The 21,378-nt window shown below is 41.1% G+C and overlaps 1 protein-coding gene across 4 annotated transcripts; it reads left to right on the forward strand.

The window, feature by feature from the left end:
* Window positions 1–945: 945 nt before the first annotated feature.
* Window positions 946–15,166, forward strand: LOC134859357 (serine/threonine-protein kinase MRCK beta). Of its 4 annotated transcripts, none has more exons than XM_063875797.1 (8): window positions 946–1,168; window positions 3,325–3,482; window positions 5,143–5,399; window positions 6,808–6,895; window positions 8,961–9,073; window positions 9,766–9,918; window positions 10,112–10,205; window positions 14,418–15,166. In XM_063875797.1, exons 1-8 carry the CDS (start codon window positions 1,078–1,080, stop codon window positions 14,454–14,456), a joined length of 993 nt encoding a protein of 330 aa, XP_063731867.1. In that variant the 5' UTR covers window positions 946–1,077; the 3' UTR covers window positions 14,457–15,166. The 4 variants fall into 4 exon arrangements, with proteins under 4 accessions (XP_063731867.1, XP_063731868.1, XP_063731869.1 ...); XM_063875798.1 differs by having other exon boundaries at window positions 10,112–10,202; XM_063875799.1 differs by having other exon boundaries at window positions 10,115–10,205.
* Window positions 15,167–21,378: the final 6,212 nt, after the last annotated feature.

The following is a 21,378-nucleotide window of genomic DNA, read 5'->3' on the forward strand; positions in this document are numbered from 1 at the left end:
TGTTAATTATTCAGACATCTTCCCTTTTAGCCCACTTTGTTTTGTCTTAAATGTAAAATATGTGTTGCTATCATTCAACACAGAAATCATGTGATTGGAAATACTCACACGCAAACTACTCCGAAACAGCATAAGGTGAACATTAAAATGACAACAGGAAGTAAATGACAGTATATATATATGAAAAAACAAACACTTTACAACATAAAATAAATAAAGTTCATTAAATATTGTACGTAAAAAGAAATACTGCCCTGACAGCATGTCCCACTGTCATGCTGGAGAGGAGTAGCTGGGCTTTGTCTCCCTCTGCTGGCAGCACACTGTCAATGCACCAGCAGCGACGTGAAAACACACATTGAGCAGAGAGGAACATAAAGAGTAAGAAAGTGAGATCACGGTGTCTCATTAATACAGATATTTATTAACTGGTGTGTTAATGAGCTCTGTGTCATATGAGAAAAACAAGCAATAAATCAACAGTTTGAGACTAAATTCAACATATTTATTACCGTATTAACACGTCTCATCAGTACACCACAAGATTGTATTTAATGCCAAAGGTATTCTCCTTTATAAAAGCCATTATGCACACCTATGTGGTAATAAAAATGGTTGACCTGAGGCTGAGATAGAGAAGCCGGCCTGCAGGACGCAACACGCCCAACTCTCTGCAGAATTCATGGCCTTAGGGGAGATTTTGAAAACAAAAAGTGCATTTAAAGTCAGATAACACCTTCAATTTGTGCACAAAACCATTTCTATTTACACAAGCAGTGAGCCAGATGGCAAGAAAACACGTCAGGTCTCAAAACACACACAGAAACACACCCACAGCATGTCCCACTGTCATGTTATGGAAACAGCCGCTTGGATTAATGCTTAAACTTGCCCTCTGTGGGCGGCTGCAGGTACGGTACACGACTCCTGTCAGAAAGACGTTGTGCACAGTGGAGTAATGCAGGAAATGTGCTCACTGTGTCCTATCTGACCGTGTGTGACACACCTTAAGGATCATGGGAAGCCTGAGGAAGCTTTAGATTGTGTTTGGAGAGAGAGGGTCAAACTCACAGGAGCATGAGGAGGTTTTTCCGAGCTCACCGGGAAGAGGACTACAGTCAGATCCAGTATCTGACGGCCAAGTGCACCCGCCTGGCACACGAAAGAGGTAAGCCATCTGACCTCTGAGGATAAAGTTACACATTTCAGAACTAATACTGGATGATTCCTTTATTGTATGTAATGCTGTGTATGTCACAAAAGGGTCATTTGATAACTGCACTTAAGGTACCAATAGATTAATGTTGAATTACAAAAAGGCCCAGATTCAGTTATAAGGACAAAACAAGTAATAAAGGTCTGACTACAAGAGTAATGCAATGCAATGTTATCTAAAGTCTAATTTAACACACATAGTACCAGGTTTCTAACAGTACTTGGTGTTCAAGAAGGGATTCATGCAGTAAAATACAAAAAAGAAGCACAAAAAGGTTAAAGAAAAAGCACGTGAGAATAAATAAATCACATGTAAATATCAGAACCGTTAGTGGAGTAACACTTTTCTGTCTGTAATGCTCTTTATTCCAGTAGAACATAGATGTTGTAATCTGCTTGAGGCACCAATAGTCCAGTGTTGAATGAGCAAAAGCTCCCATTTAGACACAAAGGCAATTCAAAGTGTACAAACACACAAGAACAATACAATAAAAAATACAAATAATAGTTGAAAAGAAGACAATTCATATAAAATCATTTGACAGCAGATAAAAATGATTGGGAAATTATGTTTTTATCCTCATTTAAAATGCAGTTATAAAACTTGGTACCATATTTTGTAATACACAGTACCAGAGTAATGTGAGCTAATGTGTAATTGAACATAGTACTGAGGTATCTGAAAGTACTTGGTGTTTCTTGTATGCATTCATGCAATAAAATGAAGCGCTTTCAGAAAACATAACTGACAAAGACTGAACGCTGAAGATTAACCTTCCTGTGCAGACTGTCCACAGGAGATAACATAACTCAACCTGCTTCAAAGGTCATGACTTGAGAGCGAAACGGTTAGATATTGTCAGCGTTAACGGGGAAGAACAGGTGGATGTTGCCATAGTATAGAGAGCAATGTATAACATGAAGCCTCTGTTTACTCATTTGTGCTCATCAGACATCATTAAATTGTTCCAAGTTTTATTCTAGGGAAGGAATTACACAATGTTGGCCAGCGCTCAGCAGCAAGTCATTCATTCAGGAAGCCGCCTGCTTCAGGTTCTTGTCTTTGCTTTTGGAAAGCTTTGGATGCATGCTCTATAATTAAGCTTCACTTCAGCGTGGGGTAATTAAAACCCGCTGACGTCATTTGTTATCCCAGTCTCAGTTGTGCTTGTAAAAATCAACAGAATAACATTAAGTTATATCTGTCAGATCAAGAACCCGCAAACATCAGATAGACATTATGCAATACAGCAAACAGAAAACACACACACACACACACACACACACACACACACACACACACACACACACACACACACACACACACACACACACACACACACACACACACACACACACACACACACACACACACACACACACACACACACACACACACACTCACACACTCACACGTCCAACAGATATAGAGCAAAAAGAGCTCAGGCTTGTGTTCACGTGAAGTTTTGGAGGGTCAGTGTGAGTGTGAGCCATGTAAATGCAATATCCTATACAGATGTTTCTTTCCTCTACAAGGAACAGTAGAAACAAAACAGTCCTCACATGAAACTACTCCCAACAAAGTCTGGGGATTGTCTTCGGATACCAGGTCATGATTTCCGTAAAGCTATTTTCAAATGGGTTATATTTGTCTCTTTCGAGTTTTGTTGAATTAGAGAGAGGGCAGGAATCTCCACCCTGATACCTCCAACACCAATCCTGACCTCTGTGAACCTCTGATAATGACCAATGGAGTTACAGATATAATGGCAGACCCTAACTACAGCGTGTTCATGGTGTGGACAATAATGAATTAAGAAATGGGAGCCACAGAGCTGAGATCCAAGAAAGAAATCTGTAAAAAAAAGTGTTCATGCAAGGATCAGGTGAGAGAGTGGGGATGCTTTAAACCTCCAAAAAGGATTTAATTGCCCGAATTGCATTTAATATGTTATGGCTTTCAAACATTATGGCTATTTTATGCCGTGGGCAGGGAAAACATGCTTTTTCATTACCTCCCATTAAAACCAGTGGCACAGATCTTGTGCTTTTATTGAATCTATGGTGGAGCAGTCCCAACCTGACCTGGTGTGTTGTGTGTGGCTGCAGCGGTGCTGGAGAGGGAGTTCCTGTTGTCCAGAGACCGGGAGAGGAAGCTGCAGAATGATCTGGAAGCTGGGGGCGCTCGAATTGTCCACCAGGAGCAGCTGAACCTGGAGCTGAGGATGAGAGAGGACCAACTCATCAGCAGGATCGAGCAGCAGCGGGTGAGCACCATTCTGTCAAAGAAGGATATAACCTGATTGTGTTGGGGTCATTTATCTACGTTTATGTTATCGACCGTCTTAAAGCTGCTATAGTCAATATGTATAAACAATGGATTAAATAAATATTTGTTTACAAGTCAAAGGATTAAAGGTTTCTATCATTTATGCTGCGTATTTTTTGCTTGTTGGGGATCTTATTACAAAATTACATTAGCAATGATTCATAGTATTTTTCTAAACCTGATTCATTTCAAGTCCAGATTCACCTTACATGGTTGCTCTAGTTTTGGTCTCCACCTTCACCTGAGATTAACATCTGGCTATTTACCTGCTGATGTTCCACTGTTCCCCTCCAGCTAGGCTCTAATGCTTTCTGCTGTTTGTCCTTGAAACGTTGACAGAGGATGTATTTGTTTGCCTGCTTCAGCTGAGAAAGAAACCAGACATCAAATGTGCCGTAAAACCAAAACTATTAGTTAATAAAAGGCTTGAAAAGTTCCACATATCCAGAGAGTTTGCAGATATTTCTTCACTCTGAGCTGCTGACTTTTCCCAGAACATTCGGCTGTATTTTAACCTCAATCGTTGATGAAACAGTCGAAGTTTTGTAAGGAAAACCTGACTTTAGGGACAATTTCTGTCCAATTTAGACTTATTTTACTTTAATTTGTGTAATTTAATCTCATAGCGCTTAACCTTCGTACAATCCCATCATTTAAATGCACAAAGCCGTGACCATAGCAGCGAGCCACCTATGCTGCAATTACTGAAATTACACTGGAATTAGGCTACCAGTAAGCGCCAGTGTTAACATACTGTAAATGCAGGGGCTTTGGCACTGGTGAGCAGCATTTCAGTGGGGATTTGGTTCCTCGACACAGGTTGCTTTTAAATGAGCTGTGAGCAGTTTAACTAAAGAGAGATTTTAGTCCTTTTACTCAACAGGAAAGAAAACAGACTGAGAAAAATACTTCATTTAGTTTTTCTACCTCTTAGATTTATCATGGTAGCAAATTAGCAGCTTTTCTAGAAACCCCATTGATATTTGTTAGAGATCGTCTCACTCACTCTCTTTCCATACATAGATCTAGTGTCAGGTTAGGGCTTGTCTCAAACTCGCTGACCTTGAGGTGTGTTTTAAATCACTCGTGCAGTCTGTACAATAAAAGAATGCAAGGATCAGGACGTCCCCAGGGAGATTTGAAAAGGTCACAGATACATGATTAATATGCATACTTAAAATGTGTATGTTGTCTGTGTGTATTAACCAATCTAATGTAAGCATCGGATGTGATCAAGGTATTTCACTATTTAAGTAACAATATTGATAACTAACTAACCTGCAAGCAAAGCTAAGCGGTTACATATAGCATCATGTTTGTATGACTCCTAACTATATGACACTTTAACTGCACTGTCTCAATAAGTACATTTCTTGTGCACATGGTACATTTAGCAAAAAAGCAATGTGATTATGAACAGATTCCAGCAGAAAAAATAAAGTTAAAAGTTATCAGGATGTGAGAATAGATCATAATAGCCATGAAAAACAATTTGAGTTGTAAAAAAGGCATGTGAGTTGGCATTTAAAAGGTATGTGAGATGGTGTAAATAATGTTCTCATCTGACGTGACTGTATCTCCATGTGTCTGCCCTGCAGGACCTGGTGGAGTTGCTGCAGCAGCGGGTGGGGCTGCTGGCAGAGGCGAGCTCCCGGGATGCGGAGCTGCTGAGACAGGTCGGCTCAGAGCTGCTGTGCCTGCAGAGCTCCGAGGTGAAGCTGGAGGGCCTGGTGGAGGAGCTGCACGCTGAGGCCCAGCACAGAGTTGCGGAGGCAGTGAGCCTCCAGGTGGAGCTGCATGGTGAGGCCCAGCGCAGAGTTGAACGGACGGAGAGCCTCCAGGCAGAGCTGCGCAGGTAGGCCCATGTTAACAGATATTCATGATATGTTATCTTCAGGTGCAGCCGAACTGTATTTTATGATATACGTACATGTACTTGAATTTGTAGAGACATACAATATCAAAATCAAATTAGATCTTTTCCTGAAAAAAACTAAACAATTTTTGATAGTTTTGAACTCTTAATCATTGGTTAATTTTACCATAATTAACCAAAAATAAGCAGTAAAATGTACTGCAGTAGACTAAAAACAAATCTAAATGAGCTTCCTTTATTAAAAATCAATATTGCCTGGTTAAAAACTAATAAAAATAAAGGCAATTTAAATTTTAATTTAGACAGCATGCATGTCTTAATTGTATCCACTAATGTGCACAACTTCTAATTCTAAAATGTAAGCCTTTACGGTGCTTCAGACGAGGACCACAGCTCAGAGTTTTGGAGGAAATACCTGAAAACATGTCTGTGGTAACCTCCGTGTTTTCCTTCACCATGCTGAATAGTTGATGGTGTGATTTGAACACATTCCTCCATGTTCCATCCAGCTGTTCACACCCAACGCAATGAAAAAACAGCATTAACACAGATAAGGCTGCAGACTAAGAAAATAAATGTTCATCTAATAAAGAAACACCACAAATGTGTGATTAGCATCTCCAGCAAACTGTAGCCAAGTGAGGCTGTCAGCAGCTGCTCTGCAAACCCTCAGAGTGTGTTCTCAAGGCTGAAGGAAAACACGAGGCTCCTACCTGAGATTCAAAGTCAGCAGAAAAGCAGCGCCGTGCCTCCAGCTGCTGAATTTCAATCCCCGTGGAGAGTTGGCTCAATGTCAGAAAACAGTATCACATTATGATTCGATTCAGGAAGAAATCCATCCCTACATCAGCAGAGAGGTGGATCTTTAAATTCCAAATGACCCTTACATGAAATGCATTTATACAAACGTGAAAACTGATCTTTTTAGCTCCTCTGTGAAAGAGTAGCATGGAAGAGACACCTGGAAAAACAATAGAAAATAACACAAATATTATATTTAAACTTAGTTTTAAAGCCCTTTATTCTTTCTCCTTTCAGTCATTTTTACGAATGTATTTGTTAATTTAAAACTGAAATAATAGAAATTAAGATTCTTATCATTTGGTTTGGGAAGAGATTTAATTGTAAATCAGAAATGAAACCAAAGACTATTTATCTCAACCATACATTTATGACATTTCTTTGTATTAAAGTGTATTTTTGGAATGATTTTATAGATTAGTCGGCTTGTTTTTTCAGTATTAATGTAAGAAAACAGATGAATACAGTGTGTGATGGAAAACATGTGTGTGAAACTACATTGCTACGACTAAAATCCAACAGGTTTGTGTTTAGTGTTAAAAGTAAAAACAGATAAGATGTAATCCTTTTGTTTTGTCTCTACCAGAAAGACGGAGGAGCTGGAGGAGCTTCAAGACACCAACCAAACGCTGACAGAGAAGCTGAAGGATTTACAGTCCGCTCATCAGACCGAGGTAAGAGAACAGGATTACAGATCACCCTGAAGTAGCTCTGAAGTGGAGCTCCAACTATCCAATGTGATACCCTACTTTTCTCAGATTCAAATCAAAGAAAAAGAGTCCGTAGAAAAACCTTCAGAGAAACTGCTCCTGCAACAGGGACCACTTCTGTCTTGTGGATCTTGTTAGTTTATACCTTCAGGACTACAATCCTTACTATGTTTAAAGTATACTCGCACCTACACATTGTTTTATTTTTTAATCAATCAATTGTTTAGTCTATTAAATCTCATAAAAAGTGAGCCACAAGTTCCCATTTTCCTTGTCAAAGTTGGTGGAAAACCATCAAGTATTTACATTTAAAGAAAAGAATATTAAAGTTATTCCAATAATTTGCTCTTGTTTCAGCTCTTCTGGGTGGACTAAAATCCCCAAAACTTGTTGACTAACAATGTTGATACAGGCAGAACCAATGTTGTTCTCAGTTTTCAGTGACATGAAGACAACAACAGATAATTACTGACATTATGGGCTGCATTTAAAAAGAAATGCTGTTATTTACAACAGAATCAGAATCAATCCATTTCCAGCTGGAAGGACAGATTCTTTGCACCACCAATGAAGTACAGGATCTGAAATAAATCAGATTTGTATGATACATTTCCATGATAATTTACATAATCCATCCCTAAAGAAACATAAATAACATCCTCTGACAGGTCCACAGTCAGGGGCTGTAATGTGCCTTTACTCCAGCAGGTGTCAGCGTTGCACACTGTGTTTGTCGGTCCTTTCTGCTTCTGTTTACAGATTAGTAATGGACCTTTAATGATGTTATAATGTGTATGTAGTATTTCTCTTTGTCAAGCTTGCAGCCAACAACTCCTCCGATATAACGCAGAGCAGCCCCGCCCGCTGCCAGCTGCACAATCAGCAGTAATGCATTAACGCTTTCTCAGGCCGGCTCAGGTCATGGTGTCAGCGTGCCAACACACCGAAAAACAAGTCGTCATTAATTTCATGAAACATAAAACCTCAAGGCTCAAATTTATGTGTATTTATGTACACATTTGAGGAACTACAACCACCCATGAGCACGCTGTAATTCAGATTCCTCTCTGGCAGTGGGTTAGATGTTCCTTAAAACACTGTCAGGATTTCTTTGGCCTCAAAGACTCACTCCCTTCCTGGCCAGCAAACAATCCAGCGCTCCTGTTATCATCCCTCCAGAGAGGCAGCAGCTGAACCTTAATGAGAACATTTGTTTCTAATAAATAAAGTCAGTGAGTTATTGTGAATGTCCTGGGAGTCGGAGATTAAATCCTACTGTGTTTGCTCATCTCTTTCAGATGATGCTCCAGATTTTCAGTCTTTTATTTGATGTCTTTTATTTTTTTCAGGTCCAATGCATTTGATATAATGGTTACATTTGCACAGGAATCAAAGACACATTTTTTATACATTTATATTATATTTACCCATTCTTTATTTATTTTATCGAGCACTCAAGAAGTTCATAATGGATTTTGTATTGCCACTGAAAAATGAAAATGACTTGAGTTGTAAATGTATCTACATGTGAGTCAATGGGTGACTGATTTTAAAATGTGACTTTTCAAAACAACAGCATTTATTATCGATATATTAAACTGCTTGAAGTTGGCAATAATTAATTAAGCTATTAAGGGAAAAGTTAACCCAACATTTTAAGGTTTTAATAATTGATAGGCCAACAAGTTTTATATTTAATTATGTCTTTATCAACAAAAATCTGAAAATGCATAAAAATACATAAAAGGGAGGAAACCATTTGTTTGTTATTTGTTAATGTCCATCTGGGAAGGGACATACATATCTTTGATAAACACTTTCAACATTACATATTCTCTTACACACCAATAATTACAGAGCAGATCAAATAAAAAAATCAATATATAAATACTAGCATTCAATGATTAGTTTTAAAAGCAATAACAAATCCCTTGGTTGAGCTTCTCAAATGTAAACCTTTTGTAGTTTTGTGGTTGTCAGTAAGGATGGTGCTTTTGTCCTGTTGCTCATCACTCTGTCTGTCTCTGAGGTGAGGGAGCTGCAGGCGGAGAACGAGCGCAGTCTGAGGAAGCTGCAGGGCACAGCGGAGCAGTGTGAGTGGCTCTGTCAGCAGCAGCGCTACTGGATATGTTGTGTCAAGAGGTGAGCATTTTCTCCCCCAACATTTACAATCACCATCTGAGACACAAGAGCTGAGGTAAAAAGCCGACCAAGGACATTAAAGGCCCTGAAACATCCCCAATTAAAGAGGCCCTACTGTGCTTTGTGGGGTTTCCCTTTCCTGTAGTGTGTTATATAGGTTTGTGTGCATGTAAATGGTCTGCAAAGGCTAAAATCCCTGTGTGCCCTCCTCCACACACTCCCCCCGGCCTGAAACGCCTCCATTGGACTCCTTTGTTTGCTTCTGTAACATTATGACCTTTTCACATTCATTTTGCGCTTCTATTGGATAGCACACCAACACATTGTACGTGATAGGCTAAGGGGCGGGACATCTCTAAGCGAAATCTCTAACCAATCAGAGCAGACTGGGCTATGGTTTCAGACAGAGGGTGAAAAGACAGGCAGTATGAGTAGAATAAACAGCTCTTGGGACATTAAAGCATGGAGACATGGAGTGGAGACACAGTGGAGGCCAAACGAGCATAAAAGGACCCCTTTAATCACTGGGAAAGACCCATTCCTTCATTTATTGTATTTTGTACAAAGAAAAGCTGTTTTATAAAAGAGGAGTTGCAGGAACACCCTGCTTAGGGGCATGAATGCAGATCCTTTTCATCGTATACATTATTTTTATCCTCTCTGCTTGTCACTGTGCATAAACAAATCCACAGATTCAAAGACTGCCTGATGGAGGAGAGAGACGCTGTGCTGCGACAGGTCATCATGTTGAAGAGGAAGACAGAGAAACTAAAGCAGAGTCGACACAATGACAGTCCCACACAGAGCGTCCTCTGTCCCCTGCAGGACTCTCAATGCTGCGACGGGTAAGAAATCAGACCGACCCACAAACAGTAAACTTATCACTTTCATCAAGCTGCACAGCTGAGCCAGAAATCAACTCTGGAGTGTTTTAAAACAGCCTCCCAACATTACTCTTCATCTCCCATCATGTTTATACATTTTCCATGCTGGCACGCTCCTACATTCTTTCCACCACAACATGTTTTTCTTTCAAAGCAGTATAACGTTATGGGATGCCGATGCAGTAGCCAACCTGGAGTCTCAGGTGGAGAAGTCCAACATGCTGTACGCAGAGCTCTTTCACCAGGTAGTAGTTTCATTTTTCTACTTCTTATGGTCACATCCTTACGATGCTTGACAGCTAGATGCTCGAAATATCAAAAATATCACAGGAAAATACATCTGTTGAGGCTCTGCATATTGAGTACTGCGTTTACCAAACTACGGGCCTAGTTCAGATGGTATGGCACTGCATAGGCGATATAAGCCTCTGGTGTTAAGGTAACACTTCCGGGGTTTTGTCGTTTTTACCCTTATCTGGGCAAAGATGTTCTCTACCGTTCCCAGGTCAATTGTTAGCAACTTCAAGAATGGAAGGAGGTGAGAGACATCATTGTTTCACAAAAAAACAGTTTAAAAGACAGTAATTTAAGATAAAACCCCCCCCCAATTAAAGTAGACAAAAGACAATGAGTTACACGATTGAATTTGGCCATATTTTCCTCCCCACAAGGACCCTAAATCACCCAAAGGTCGCTCAGACACGATTGGCTAAGACTACTCTGAATTATTCAAACACCAACATCTAATCCACGTTCTGCACGAGTCTTGTAGAGATCAAAGTTGCTGCGTCACTTAAAAATGCAAAGGTCTTATCAGGTCTGTGTGTGGGAGACACGTGCAAACCTCAGGGGTGAAATAGTAGAGATTTATTAGGGAGGGCTAATATTCATCTGGTTGCCAATCCTCAGTCTTTCCAGGTATAAGAGGTCCGTCTTGAACAGGTGTGAGGAAGTGAGGTATTTTCTGTTCCTGCAGCAGTTACTGAAAGACCTTTGGCAACCAATCATGGAGCCATTATGGTTTAACACTCAAATGATTGCAACTTATTTCATTATCGAATAAACTGTCTTTTATTTGACAGAGTATATCATTTTTAGTTAGTTGTGAACAATGCTTATGAGGAGCAAGAAGATGTAGGTGCAGTACACATTCACGTTTGAGAGATTGGAATTAAAATTGTTTGACATTTTTACTCGGAAAGTACTCGGACTCAAACTACAAGTCGATTATCAAATATCTTGCGGATTGATTTATTTGTATTCTCAAAAGAAAACTGTGCAAAAATCTGATGAGTTTTTAGCTCTTATCCGACAAGAACCCTCAGATGAAGCTTTTCTTTCCGACCTATCAGGAAGAAAACATAGATCAAATACGGGAACTGATCTGAGGACAGAAATAAAAGACGTCCAAGAATAACACGACTAATATTTATCTGAGAGCGACTGCCAGTCCCTACAGGGCGCTGTCACACATCCAGAGCTCTGAAACCTCACAAGTGCTCGGCCTCATCATCCTTTTTGTCTTGTAGAGATGACTTTAAAGCATTCATGCAATCACTGGGAGACCGCAGAGCGTTTCCTTTAAGACGATCCCAACACAGAGAGAATCCGACAGACATTTGTTCTGTACGCCCATCCATCCAGATGTTAAAACAGCTGTAACTTCAACAAGGGGGCGACCATCATTCGGCCTTTACTGAGAAACAACCCGGTCTATTTACTCGTACTGTACCTTTTGGCTACAGTTTGATTTGATTTGAGAAGAGACCAGTATCTTCAGAGTGATCAGTTCAGTGTTTTCTTTGGATCAGGGACAAGATCTGGAGGGTGAAATGTTAGAAATCCACAAACTCAATAATACTAATACTGGGCACAGCTGCCAGTCCACAGTGGGTTTGTTTTGGTGCCAAAAGTACCCTGAAACCCTCACTGAAGCCTCATCAGTGTCTTTATTTAGTCTGTCCCCTGTGTATGTGAACAAAGGAGTACGATTGGCGCATACATCATCACTAGGGGGAATATAATCCAAGGGTTATTCCTGAAAATGCAGTAAAAAAAGCGTTTCAAAAATCTGCAGTTCAACTATTTATTGATTGTAATTTAAATGAGCAGCTTTTTTGCATTTCAGCCCCGTTTTCTCCTGAGTTTTACACATTTGACCTTTTCCAACTACAACTGTTAGTCCAGGGAAACATACCGTGTGAACCAAGGGCGAAACAAACACCAAGGTAGTTTGTTTACCCAGTCAGCTGTTTGTGCGTATTTGTGAAGGAAGCGACATCTCTTGTTAAAACCTTGTAATCGAACACATGGGCAGGAGGAGTATAGATTAGCAGCCACTGGGATTCATTGGGTTTCCGGCTGGACCCGGTAGGTGGAGGGGCATTTATTCGGCTGTACACTGTGGAGATCGGTGTTTTTTCCAGCTTGAAACACACATTTTAAAGTGCATTGGAGTAAAAAAACTGGGAGAAAACAGATAGGACTGATCTGTCCTTTTTTGTAAATCTACAAATATTAATTAATGCAACTTCGGGTGTTATTTTTGTAGTTTCCATGGCTGTTTGTTCAATTAGTAATACTAATATTGTACTCACCTTGTTCAAGGCTGGTATGGAGAATGTATTGACGTCTGCATAAACAACAAACAAACTTTGAGATATTTCCCGTGCAAAAGGTTTTGCTAAAAAGTGAGACATTGACACAATCTATGAGACATTGGCTAAACGTTTTGCGTCTGTAAAACCCTTGCACCTTGTTTTGATCTGAGCTGTTGTTTTGGGTCGTAAAATGTTATTGTAGGTGAAATCACGGCAGAAACTACAAAATAAGACCCCATTTAAGTGGACGGACACATTAATGTGCAGGAGAATTATTATCTTGCTTCATGAGCGGCTTTCTCATTTGAAAAGAGACGCTTTGAGAGATGTTTATGAATACATCTTTAATGGATAAGATGCACAGTAGCTGCCCTTCTGACTTGAATGGCAAACGTCTCTTTACCTTTCAGTCTTTTAATGTGCAAATCTCAGGGGTGAAATCAGAAATTGAAAACACAGACAGTCCTCTGAGCACAGCTGCCAGTCCCCCGTGGACTAAGACATTCAGAAAGCTGATGCTTCACGGGCCCTGGAGTCAAATCAGTCCTTTATTCCTCCTGTCCGTCTGCTTTAAAAAGGTCAAAAGGGGCTTTGAGGAACTTTTGATTGCAAAAATATCTCTCCAATCAAAAGTTCTTCAAAGCCTCAGAAACCCCACAAAGAGCTCCGTCACAAACCCTGACAGGACTTTTATTTTGAAGAAAAAGGTGTTCGCTGTCCGCTTTTGGGATTTTTTTATAAGCTCCAACATCTGACAAGCTTAGGGGGTTTAAAAAAAAGTGTGGATCAGAAGAAGCCTGACAGGAAAGTACGTAGAGCTGATTCTCGTGTGCCAGTCCTCAGAGGAGCTGCGGCGGCGCTGCCAAAGCCTTGAGACATCGCTGAGACTTTCTGGGCACATCAGGCATCCTCTCTGTCCGTCTGTCGGCTGCACATGGCCTCCTTCCCAAGCCTTCCTCTTCCAGAGCAGCGGAGAGATGACTAATAACGACTGGAGGGAGGCGATTGCCAATAGCCTCTGCTTCTTTCCCCTCACCTCTCACAGGCATTTCTCTGGATAATTATTGTGATTGAGTGCAGATGATGCACGGTGCTTTTTTCTTTAATCCAGAGGAAGGGAAATGTAGCTGGAGGAGCAGGGACCGCCGGAGACATGGAGGAAACAACCGTGATGAAACACATTATGATTTATGTTAACTGTAGATTTAAGTTTCGTAGATGAGGCTATCACTCATGTATCACAAATATGAAATTTCGAGTCAAGAAACGTTATAAAAAAGACCTAAAATAACATTAAGAGTTGGGTGATTTCATTTAAGTTCTTTAGATTAAGATTTGAGGCTATGAAGCTTCAGAATTAAACATATTTGCTGATTGAACAAACTTCCTAAGGGTGCAGGAAGGGTTTGAAGTGCATCCTGTTTGTCTGAAAATACACATTACAGCCTCAATCAAAAAAATATGGCTTTCTGGAGAATTTTCACCTTAACGCAATGCATGCTGGGAAGTACACTAATAAACAAAGTTTCCAAATAACTGAGTTAAGTAAACAAGCCACTGGATGTTTAGTCAACTGAATTCAAGATTACATGTTTTTATTGACTATTTATTAAAGAAGAGATGTCTTCCTAATATAACTTTAAATATTTGACACATTTTACTGAATTATGCGTTTGATATTTTAGGTTTTCTAAATCCTAATAAATGCAATTACCACCCAACTACATATATGCAACCTAAAATAAATAAAACCTACACTTTTTTAGCAAATTCAAACCCCTTTTTAACCTTGTTATAATGACGTCTGCCATTTTCCTAAAGACATTTCTCTCCCTGACTTCCCTTATTTTCTGTCCTCAGGCGGGGAGTGTTATCAACGGACACCAAAAACCTCCGTGAGGACAGAAGCCTGGAGCCTGGACTCGTCTTCTTTTTCTGTTCCCACCTTCAGCCGAGCAGAGGATAACCACTGGATGTTTGTGTGTGCGGTTAGCTCATTGTCAGAAAAACCCAGAAAAACCTTGGAAAAACCAACTGGTTTTCTTCCTCCATTGTTCACCTGTCTCGAGAGGAATCTGCTTCATGACATATGACTGAATTAAACCCTCCTCTCCTTCACATGTGTTCCTAAAAACGCATTTCCATGTAATGGTCCATTATTCAGAGCCAGTAATTAACACCACTAACAAGATAGCAAAGCACCTGAGAATGTTCAACGAATCCTCGCAGGGGAAGCAGCAGCTGGTGTGCAGAGGAAACAACAAACGTGTTGTTTGGACCAAAAATGAAGCTCTAATTATTCCCCCGCTGAGAATCTGGTACATCTCAACCCTGATGATCAGATCTCTCCCTCACTTATCGCCCGTCAGCCAGGGTCCAAAGCGTATGTGAGGTGATATCGACTCGGCTTCATCACATGGGAACCACATGAAACCCGAATGCTGCAAAAAAGCCAGAAGCTATAGTTGGGAAATACATTTGAATCATCCATTATGTCATCATTAACTATGTATTAACTGCAAGCAACTGTGTCAGGACTCAGGGCTGAATGCATTAAACAGCCATAAACCATTATCAGGTAATAAATGGACAGTTCTCCTGCCTTCTAACCTGCTGTGCTTTTTTATCAATCACGGTTTTTCTGGTGCGAGTTTTGGAAATATTGTCAGCAAACATGTCTGCCTTTTCTTGATAATAATGGAACTGGATGGCGATTGGCTCGCGGTGCAAGAAGCTCCTAACGCACATTTGGAAAAGAAATCATGACCCATGAAATACATCTTGAACCTGTTACTCAACACAATCCAAAGAGCTTGTTGTGAACAGTTTCACATATTTTTCGGACTGGATGATGATGCAAAAGGAACATTACGGCTACTGGCTGGTGCTTTCTGCAGATGTTAAATTAATGGTGTCCTCTTTGTCTAAGGTGTTATAGCATAGTTAGCTTGCAGCATTAGCAGCCTCTAGTTCTTTCTGCACGGTGATATGGTTGGTAGTTATGTAGAGAGAAAATAGATCCTACATCAAACTGCTCACAGTGGAATATCTTAGGTCATTATTTCTAAAACGAGACAGCGCTGTTGAGTTTTTCAAATGTATTTTTGGGCAGATTTAGAATATTATGCATCTCGCAAACAACAATCAAAAACCTCACGCACAGTCAGGTCTGGCTTGCTCCGATCTCCTTGCTTTTCCTCGGACAAAACTGGCCATCATGGGAGACCTCCTCCATGGGGATCATCTCCCACAGAATATAAGGATCATCACGCTCGGTTTTTAAGAAGAGCCTTAAGAAACCAGCTGTTCCTCACCGCGTTTGGCTGACTGTCCTGGTTTTATGTCTTTTGTATGCTCTGTTTTCAAACTAACTCCCTGGTTTTGTAAGTCCTGAATATATTTCGTAGATCATTTTTAACTCTACTTTCAGCAACCGTGTGAATCACCTTGATATGATTTTTAAAGTGCGCTTTTCAAATGAAGTGTCTTATTATTATCTTGTATGTCATGTTTTATGAGGAGTGTGTTTTGTATCGTGTGTTTGCAATTTCCAACTTGACTTCTATCCTGGAATTGTTTGTTTTTCACCAGCATACTGAGGCAAAAGTCTCAGTATGTTGTGTGGCAATTAAGTATTGAATCTAGGTGGATAAATAGCACTAAGAGTACAGTATCCTCATATTGAAGCCACTGTGGCGCATCCTCTCGTGCCTTCCTCTTTAATGGTATTTGCACATGAGGTCATTAAACTCATATGCATGATCATTTTATGGTGATCGGTGCCAGTTTGAAACACCAGGCTAGAGAGTAACTTAAAAATGGTATCTTAAAAACACATCTAAGAGCAGCGGTGTAGTCTAGATTTCTCCCAGACGTCCTAAATTTGAATATGCTGAAAGGTTACTGTGGAATTGTTTCTTCATGGCGCAAATAAAACTGCTTAACCCAGTTTAACAACTCAAAAGTCAACATAGACTTGCCCAACCCAGAAGGAATTTACTTTTTTAATGATTTAACAAAACCACAACCTTTTTCCTAACCTCACTTAAAAGTTTTATTAGCGCTAACCAACAACATGCAGACAGGATGCTAATTCTGCTCTCAGGTGTGCAGGTCTTCTAGGTTAAAGGTACATGCATTGGATACACAAGGGACAATGCAATGATGATGGGGAAACACATAGACATTATGGTACAATTGCATTCTTTTAAAGTTACTTTAAAGGCAAATAGTTTCCACTCACTCTCAACGTAAACAGTTTCCAGCCTGGGGATTAGCATTTTAGTCATCAACCAAAACACATTTCCTCTCCCCGTGTGATAATGAGGGTGAACACCTAAATTAATCCGAGGTATTAGGATCAGAGGGTGCTTTCCATGAAGCTGACTTTGCATTAAACAGGAAAGCAGTCTTTGTTTGTTCATTAAAACGCGATACCAGGGGGGGAAAGGGATGTAGAGGTGGAGGAACGGGTTATAAAAAGGTGCAAATATTTTCTAACAAGCTAAACAACAACGACCAAAAGGTCAACATCGGATAGAAGCAAAGACATGAGGGACAAAGGAATCGAGGATGCTCAGCTCTAAGGAAACAAACAGACTTAGGATTTGATCCCCAAACGTTGACAACGCCTACAATGCCTGGTAGTATGTTGAATAGTGGGTGGGTGCCTTATATGACAATTATCAGAGTTATGGAGTGCCCACAATTACTTCTGTTGGAATGAACACCACAACCAGAATAGCCTGACATGTTTTATTGGTGCAAATACAATGCATCCATTTGAGGCGGGTGGTGGTGGACGTGGTGTTCTTCACAAGTCCTTTTTGTTTCTTGTGCGGTGTTAACTGCCGCCTCTTACCTTGGTGCCCTAGTGTGTCTTTTATTCAACGTGTTGTGTCTGTGTGTCTGTCTCCTGCCCATGGTATAAACGAGCCTGATTGTCCTTGAAAATATACCCTTCGTTTTTAGTAGTTTCCTCCCCAGATGGCGTTGTCAGCAACCAAACTCTTTCAGCTAGCAGCACCAGCCCGCCACACATGCATTTATGTACTATATTTGCTTCTTAGGGCAAAAACGGTGGCCTCTAAAGAGTGGGGGAATATTTGTGGATCGACCAACACACATGGCGAGGTTTAGAGTCAGAAAATGTGACAGTACAGGAAATGTATGAACTCAAACAAGTTGTGTAAGTGTTGCATTCCTATAACTAAAACACAAGGACGGAGAATGCAGTTCGACAAAGGCCGAGCCTCTAAGCAATCATTGCTTTATTTGATGCAGTAATGGAAGATCTTGGGCTGAGTTAGGGTCTCAACTTGTGAAGAGCCAGTCATTTCCAATCCATTTTTAGTCAGCATGCACTTGTTAGAGTCTCTTGAGCCATTGTTTCATGATTTCTTGAACATACGAATTGGTTAATTCCTACATCCTGTAATATAAAGCTCTAAGCTTTTAATCAATCCCATCAAACCAATAGTGTGGACTCAGCTAGAGTTTGTGACCCAACCTTATTAAGTGCCGCTCCAGGTGGTCTATGTGCCCTCGCCCCTGAAGGAGCACCACTAGATCGTAATGTGTGCATGTTTAGGTAGGTTGTGAATTACTTCCAAGTCTGGCATGGAGGATCATGGGCAGCGGTACCAGAGGCGAGGGTGATGCTGCTCTCAGAAAGACGTGCCAGGCTGCAGGACCCGGCGTCACGTCTCGTCAGAAAGGTGTGGCCCCAGTTTCGCGGCGGCGCCAATGACCACGAGGGACGCCGGTGGCAGCCTGCCCTCTGACTGCCAAGCGCTAACAAGAGTCTGACCTGAATGGGCTGTGAATGTGGCAGAGGTGTAGCCAGGGATTAACAACGTGTGGCAGCTGGGAACCAGTCGCACAATAAATAACGCTTCCACGCAGACTCAGACACTATAGTCATTATTAACAGAACAGTTATAGCTACAGCAAGAATAGCACGTGCATGTCCAGCCGGCGTCACAGCCAGACAAAACACATTGCAGATATTTAACACCAGGATATGGCCGGTTAAAAAAACCAAACGTGAGACTTGTTAAAATGCAGACCGGGAGACTTGTATTTCCACGTGTGACTTTTGTCTGTGCACTTGCTCAGTATGTTCTGTGTGAAGCTTGGATTATAAAATAACACCACATGGGTTTGGAAAAAAGTTCATGAATAGAGAAGCGTTCATTAAACATATTTATAAGAGTCCATTTGGAGAGAAATCCCTCTGTCTCACAAAGCTCCGGGATGTTCGGCACATGTTTGTTTTTGCGGTCGGAGCTTAAACCGAAACACAAAATGTTAGTGAAACATGGAGTCACGTCCTATTCGCCCCCTTGTGAAGATGAGACTTGAATCCAGCTGAGTTGAAAGCTGTTTACCCCGGTCTCTCCTCTGTGTATGGTGCTGTTTTGGTTTCATCAGATTGATTGCTATGGATGTTTTGGGACTTTTCTCCCTCTCCGAGTAAGAAGGCAAGCTCCTCGGTCGCATGCTAATGTGAAACAGGGCAGGGACGGCGCGGTTTTCCCTCTGACACTGTTTGGATGGGTATGTAAATGTTTAACGGTGGCGTGAGTAAACACACACAAGGGTTAGGTGTCGGGATTTTGAGAGGGTCTTGTTTGGGAGGGGGTTGTAGCTGTTAGCGCCCACGCAGCTAGCAAGCTAACGGCACAAAGCTGCATGTAAACACCAAGCAATTTCTCCCCTGTAAGAAACATTGACATCACTACAGGAATCCTCTCCATAAACACAATGCATTGCTCAGTCGGGGGAAAATGCGACTGGCAGGGAGTTCAGGTTCACACATTAGTCTGTGAGTGTCTTCTAAGACGTCATTGAATAAGAGAAAGCATTATTTCATTGATGGATTAAAACGTCTTTTATCTGGTTTTGCTGCACGACTTGTTTCGATGGTAGTGGAACTTTTTCTGTGTCCTTCTGCAACATTCCTTGGATTGCGAATAAAGACTATTGACAAGTTAATCGCTTTCATGCAAGTGTGCGATGGCAGTCACCATTTCTGTTGTCTTTGTGGTCATCTTTAAAAACAAGACGTGACACGAGATCAGGAGGAGCTGCACGCGATGTTTCAACTTACACGATTACTTAATGTGGTCTTTGCAAAGCTTGTGCGTGTTCATCTGATTTCTTTGTGATTTTTTTTATCTCCCTCTTCTTGGCTACGTGATTGTTAGTGTGTGTTTATGAGGAAGGCAGAAGAGGAAGGGATTGGTCTTGAATCTGATTCACTTTTGCTTGAATACTGTGTCTTGTTTTCCAGAAACTGGTGGTGGTAATGATGGGAAAATAAGGGAGAATATTCTCATAAATATGAAGAAATATGGTAGAGTTGTTGCCAGGACAACAACAGTCTTTGGGAACAAATGAAGGTCAAATAAATAAATAAAGCTTCTCTTCTTCTCCTTCTCCTCCTCCTCCTCCTCCTCCTCCTTCACAGTGCAAACTAGCGTGAGAAACGAGCATTGGGCCTGACGGTCTCTGCTGTTTGACATGAGATTTATTGATGAAAGGAAAGCACATGGAAAGGTAAGACACTCCTAACAAGCAGCACAGAACAACTGGAGTGTCCTTTGAGAAGGTAAAAAGGGTTTGACAACCTTGAGCTTCTCTTAAGGCCCCTCTTCCTCCAGCATGCGCTCGCTGTGTCACCATGAATATGCTAACCAATTCATTGCTTCCTGGCTCGTACACAGCCGTCCTTTTGTGTGGATTCAACAGGCTCTCCGCGGGCAGACAATGATTGATGAAAGTCGTACTACTATCTGAGTGGGTGTTTCCTTGTGTTGCTATCCACACAAGAGTCAGAGGGAGTTTCCATTCTTCAGTGAGGTCAAGTTGGCCGGTTTTCACTTATTTAAGACGCGTTTCTGGGTTTAGTTTAAGGTAAAAGTTGCGGTCAAGCATGCAGAGCTGGAAGGAAAACGGGTTGTAGTTAGGGAGTGAATGTAGACAATAAATGCTCTCCCAAACGGAGTTATATCAACATGTGTGTGGCTGTGTTCGTGTGTGTGTTCATTGCTTGACAGTGGCAAGATGTTGACACGTCATCGACCCCTGGTTGGCATGTGGAGGCGGCTTATTTTACAGCCAAAGGGGCAACTGTACGGTCACTGGGAGTGTGTGTAGGAAGCAATGAGCCATCCGGACCGTCGAGTGCACAGGTGAAGCAAAGTGACAAGGTCGTTCCATCATCGGCCGACTGGGAGGAAAAGCCTCCCTTTACATGTCACAAGAAGCCTAATATCTACGGATATCTGGAAGACAGATGGGTTTTATGTTAAGAAATATACTTTCCACTCTAAGAAGTGTTTACACTGGCCGGCGTTCTGACTGATATTATGATGGCCGTTTCTCATTGTTATTACTTTGTCAATATCGCCACTTCTGTTCTTTTGCTCAATTTTGATTAATTGCTTTGAGAGAAATCTCCAGGATGACCTGCGGACGTGATGGATGGAAGTTTAAGCTGTGAACTTCATTTGATGTTCGGCTATTAAAATCAACTCTGTATGATCTCATCCACTAAAAGTTTTTCTACACCCAAAGACACTTACATATCGAAAACAAGTTTAGAAGTTCAGCTTCTCAGCACATTTCCACGTCTGTCATGTGTGTATTTATACCATTTTTTTTTACACACTTGAAGCAACACTGCGGCATTTTGGGAAATACAGTTATTAGCTTTGTGGCCGAGAGTTAGATGAGAAGATTGATCACTCATAGCGAGCCAAAGGCCTGACGTTGTGGGTCCGCACTGCCCTCTGTTCCACTGGCTTCTGGTATTATT

Source organism: Eleginops maclovinus, chromosome 23 (genome assembly GCF_036324505.1).
Source record: "Eleginops maclovinus isolate JMC-PN-2008 ecotype Puerto Natales chromosome 23, JC_Emac_rtc_rv5, whole genome shotgun sequence".
Taxonomy (NCBI): Eukaryota; Metazoa; Chordata; class Actinopteri; order Perciformes; family Eleginopidae; genus Eleginops; species Eleginops maclovinus.